Raw genomic sequence first — 5,371 nt, forward strand, 5'->3', positions numbered from 1 at the left:
AGCTGGAAGAATCCAATACAAACCTTGCAGAAGAGCTGAATAACCTGAAGGTTACCCTCGAGTCCACAAAGGGCAATGTCTCTAAATTCATTGAAGAACAAGCCAAATTGAGTGCTGAAAAGACCGCGTTGGAGGCTCAGCTTAATGTAAGTGAAATCAATTTGTGGTTTAATTGTATGATGTACTTACAGACTTTACAATTTTAAATAGATACTGCATTGATTTTTGCAGCTTTGTGTTCGCCCATCTATATTCATATATTCTTGATATATGAGATAAAACAATATCATAGACTTAATTGTATAATGTAGTGTGATTATTTAAAAAAATCATGTCTTCAATATGTAGGATGCATCTGCAAGACTTCAGAAGGAGGAAGAATCTCGTACTGAGATGTTCCAGATGAAGAGGAAGGCCGAACAAGATGTCAATGCCATGAAGAAGGACCTTGAAGATTTTGAACTCAATGTCCAGAAGACTGATCAGGAGAAGGCCACTAAGGATCACCAGATCCGCAACCTCAATGATGAGATCGCCCATCAAGATGAAATCATCAACAAGATTAACAAGGAAAAGAAGCTCCTGCAGGAGATGAACCAGAAGACTGCTGAGGATCTTCAGAGTGTCGAGGAGAAGGCCAGCCATCTCAACAAGATCAAGGCCAAGTTGGAGCAAACCCTTGACGAACTCGAGAGCTCTGTTGAGCGCGAGAAGAAGCTTCGTGCTGAGATTGAGAGGTCCAAGAGGAAGGTAGAGGGCGACTTGAAACTGACCCAAGAAACTGTTGCTGACATCGAGCGCCAGCATAAGGACTTGGAGCAGACCATCAGTCGCAAGGATAAGGAAATTGGCTCGCTCGCTGTTAAACTGGAAGAAGAACAGGGAGTCGTTTCAAAGGTGCAGAAATCCATTAAGGAGATGCAGTCTCGTATTGAAGAGCTCGAAACTGAAGTCGAGCACGAGAGACAGGCTCGTGCCAAGGCTGAGAAGAGCAAGGGCATGATGAGCCGAGAGCTCAATGACCTCAACGAACGTCTGGATGAGGCAGGTGGTGCAACTGGTGCTCAGATTGAACTCAACAAGAAGCGTGAAGCAGAACTGGCCAAGCTTCGTCGTGAACTTGAGGAAGCCAGCATTCAGCACGAATCAGCTCTTGCCAACATTCGTAAGAAGCACAATGATGCTGTTGCTGAGATGACTGAACAGATCGATCACCTTAACAAGATGAAGGCCAAGTAAGAAACTAAACACTGAAGTAATAAATAAGCCATTAACCATTTGCATGCATGGATATACTGCCTTGATTAATTTTGTTTTCTGCATTTACTTTTTTTCATTTTTTAAAAATTATATCTAAACAGGACTGAGAAGGAGAAAGAGATGATGAAGTATCAAGCTGATGAAGCAAAATCGGCAATGGACACTCTGGCTCGGGATAAGGTATCAAATTTTACTTTGTATTAAGTTAGTAGGAATAATAATGATGACATAACTATAATCATAAACATATTTAGTTGTATATATATATATATATATATATATATATATATATATATATATATATATACATAAATATACATGAATAATATATCTAAATAGGTACACATGATAGATAATATATATATATATATATATATATATATATATATATATTATATATATATATATATATATATAATACGCACATATATATATATTATATACATATATATATATATAATGAATATATACATTTGTATATCACACACACACACACACACACACACACACACACACACACACACACACATATATATATATATATATATATATATATATATATATATATTATATATACATACATATACATACATTAATACATATATATATATATATATAATATATATATAATATATATATATATATATATATATATATATATATATATATATATATATATATATATATATATATTATATATATATATATATATATATATATATATATGATATTTATATATATATATATAAATAATATATATAAATATATATATATATATAAATAAATATAATATATATATATATATATATATATATATATATATATATATATATATATATATATATATATATATATAATATATATGAAATATATATTATATATATATATAACATATGTATACAATATATATATAATATATAATATATATAATATATATATATATAATATATTATAATATATCTCTCTATATATATATATATATATATATATATAATTATATATATGTGTGTGTGTGTCTGTAAATATAATGTATATATATGTATGTATATGTTTATATATATAAATATAAATTATATATATATATATATATATATATATATATATATATATATGTATGTATGTGTATGCATATATCCTATTATTACCGTTGGCAAATGAAGTGGAATAAAGACACAACTGAATCAACACAAAACTGACTTGGATGGTTAGGACGGTTCCTACAAAATTTATATTTATATGTCTGAATATTTGTATAATTATACACGCATATCCACTGTTATTTATCCTACGTGTGTACTCACGTTGGAGATTTTAATTTTTCTCTTTATTCACAGGCACTCGCTGAGAAGGCAAACAAGGCTGTTCAGCAACAGATCAGTGAAGTGAATGTCAAGCTGGATGAAGCTAACCGCACTCTCAATGACTTCGATGCCCAGAAGAAGAAACTTGCCGTTGAGAACGGAGACCTTCTGCGACAGCTGGAGGAGGCTGATAATCAGATTAGCCAACTGAATAATCTGAAGTCCTCTCTTACCACTCAGCTGGAAGACACCAAGAAAATGGTTGAAGATGAGTCCAGGGTACGTTAGCCTTAGTACTGTGCATTTTTGTAAGTGCATTGTATAGACAAACATATTTTCTATATAAAAAAAATCTCTTTCGATAAAACAATATATTTCTTTTCCATCAACAGGAACGCAGCGTTCTCCTTGGCAAGTTCCGCAACTTGGAGCATGATCTGGATGGTCTTCGTGAGCAGCTCGACGAAGAATGTGAAGCTAAGGCTGATGCCAATCGCCAGTTGTCTAAGGCTCATGCTGAAGCTCAGATGTGGCGCTCCAAGTACGAATCTGAGGGCGTTGCCCGTGCTGAGGAAATTGAAGCTGCCCGTCTGAAGCTTGCTGCTCGTCTCGAGGAAGCTGAGTTGCAGATTGAACAACTCAATGTTAAGAATATGCAGCTGGAGAAGGCTAAGGGACGTATCATCACCGATATTGATGAGATGCAGATTCAGGTAGAGCGTGCTCAGGTCCTGGCCAATTCTGCTGAAAAAAGGCAGAAGGACTTTGACAGGGTTGTTAATGACTGGAAGATGAAGGTTGATCAGCTTGCTGCCGACCTGGACGCCTCTCAGAAGGAATGTCGCCAATACTCCACTGAGCATTTCCGCATTAAGGCCATGTATGAAGAAAACCTGGAACACTTGGACTCTGTTCGTCGCGAGAACAAGTGTCTTGCTGAGGAGATCAAGGACTTGATGGAGCAGATCAGCGAAGGTGGCCGATCCCTTCACGAAATTGAAAAGAACGCTAAGCGTTTCGAGATCGAGAAGGAAGAGCTCCAGGCTGCCCTTGAGGAGGCCGAAACTGCTCTGGAGCAGGAAGAGAACAAGGTCCTTCGTGGCCAGCTTGAGCTTAGCCAGGTGAAGCAGGAAATTGACAAGCGCATCCAGGAGAAAGAAGAGGAATTCGATGCAACCCGGTAAGTCTGCATATAGAGACTACATACAGCCAATTTTATCTATGAGTGATTTTTGTTAATACTACCTACAAGTTGTATAGATTTTACTTCTTTATCCAAGCACTAGTGTATATACAAACATTCTAATCAGATCAAATATTTCAGCAAATGTCACCAGCGTGCCATTGAATCCATGCAAGCTTCTCTTGAAGCAGAGGCTAAGAGCAAGGCTGAAGCTCTTCGCATGAAGAAGAAGCTCGAGTCTGACATTGGTGAACTCGAGATTGCTCTTGACCACGCTAACAAGGCCAATGGAGACATTCAGAAGCAGGTGAAGAAGGCCCAGGCCGAGATGAAGGACATGCAAGCTCGCATGGAGGAAGAACAGCGTCTTGCTTCTGAGTATCGTGAGCAGTGCAGCGCTTCCGAGCGTAAGGCCAACGCTGTTAACGGTGAACTGGAAGAATCCCGCACTCTTCTGGAGCAGTCTGATCGCGGACGCCGCCAGGCTGAATCCGAGCTTGCTGATGCCAACGAATCCCTCAGCCACCTTACAGCTCAGCATGGATCCCTCTCCATGGCGAAGAGGAAACTTGAGGGCGAGATTCAGACTCTCCACGTAGGTTGAAAACTTTCTTCTTTACAGAACATATTTTCATATCATTAGGCCATACTTTGGTAATATTTCGCTTACATTCTATCACTAATCTGCTTATGTTTTATTGTAGGCTGAACTTGATGACATGCTGAACGAGGCCAAGAACTCTGAGGACAAGGCCAAGAAGGCCATGGTTGATGCTGCCCGTCTGGCTGACGAACTCCGCGCTGAACAGGATCACGCTCAGAATTCAGAGAAGATGCGCAAGGGTCTGGAAATATCTGTGAAGGATCTTCAGGCTCGTCTCGATGATTTCGAATCTTCAGCCCACAAGACTGGCAAGAAGGCCCTCGCTAAACTGGAAGGTCGCATCCGTGATCTTGAAACTCAGTTGGACGACGAGGCTCGCCGCCACGCCGACGCCCAGAAGAACCTGAGGAAGTGCGAGAGGCGCATCAAGGAGCTCACCTTCCAGTCCGACGAGGACAAGAAGAACCACGAGAGGATGCAGGACCTGGTCGACAAGCTGCAGCAGAAGATCAAGACCTACAAGCGCCAGATCGAGGAGGCTGAGGAGATCGCCGCCCTCAACCTGGCCAAGTATCGTAAAGCTCAGCAAGAGCTGGAGACAGCACATAGGTTGTAGAAACGTAGTAGTTTTCGAATAAAACATGTCTGACAACCTGTTCAGGAAAGGTAATAATATTCAAAGATATATGTTTTAATTTTCCTGTTTTTCCTTTTTATAGAAAATATTACAATTATGGAAAAATGGCTATATTACATAAGATTAATATTATCGAAGAAATTACATATATTTGTACACTTCGATGACACAAGATACAAGATTATAATTCTTGCCACTGTATTTAGACATATATATATATATATATATATATATATATATATATATATATATATATATATATGTATGTATATATATATATATATACAATATATACATGCATATATATATTTATATATATATATATATATACATATATAAATATATATATATATATATATATATATATATATATATATATATATATA

General features: G+C 37.1%; 1 protein-coding gene across 2 annotated transcripts in view; it reads left to right on the plus strand.

The window, feature by feature from the left end:
• LOC122243694 (myosin heavy chain, muscle) overlaps positions 1–5,029 on the plus strand; it is a 13,917-nt gene extending 8,888 nt beyond the window's left edge. For both annotated transcript variants that reach the window (XM_086536737.1, XM_086536738.1), the window contains exons 16-22: positions 1–146; positions 349–1,235; positions 1,362–1,440; positions 2,595–2,840; positions 2,954–3,741; positions 3,886–4,339; positions 4,449–5,029. The exon at positions 1–146 is cut by the window's left edge and continues 328 nt beyond it. In XM_086536737.1, coding sequence (XP_086392863.1) covers positions 1–146; positions 349–1,235; positions 1,362–1,440; positions 2,595–2,840; positions 2,954–3,741; positions 3,886–4,339; positions 4,449–4,964 — 3,116 coding nt within the window. In that variant the 3' untranslated portion in view covers positions 4,965–5,029. The remainder of the gene's footprint in view (positions 147–348; positions 1,236–1,361; positions 1,441–2,594; positions 2,841–2,953; positions 3,742–3,885; positions 4,340–4,448) is intronic.
• The last annotated feature ends 342 nt before the right edge of the window (positions 5,030–5,371 follow it).

Source organism: Penaeus japonicus, unplaced genomic scaffold, assembly GCF_977035675.1.
Source record: "Penaeus japonicus unplaced genomic scaffold, GWHDUDI00000001_assembly GWHDUDI00000005, whole genome shotgun sequence".
NCBI lineage: Eukaryota > Metazoa > Arthropoda > Malacostraca > Decapoda > Penaeidae > Penaeus > Penaeus japonicus.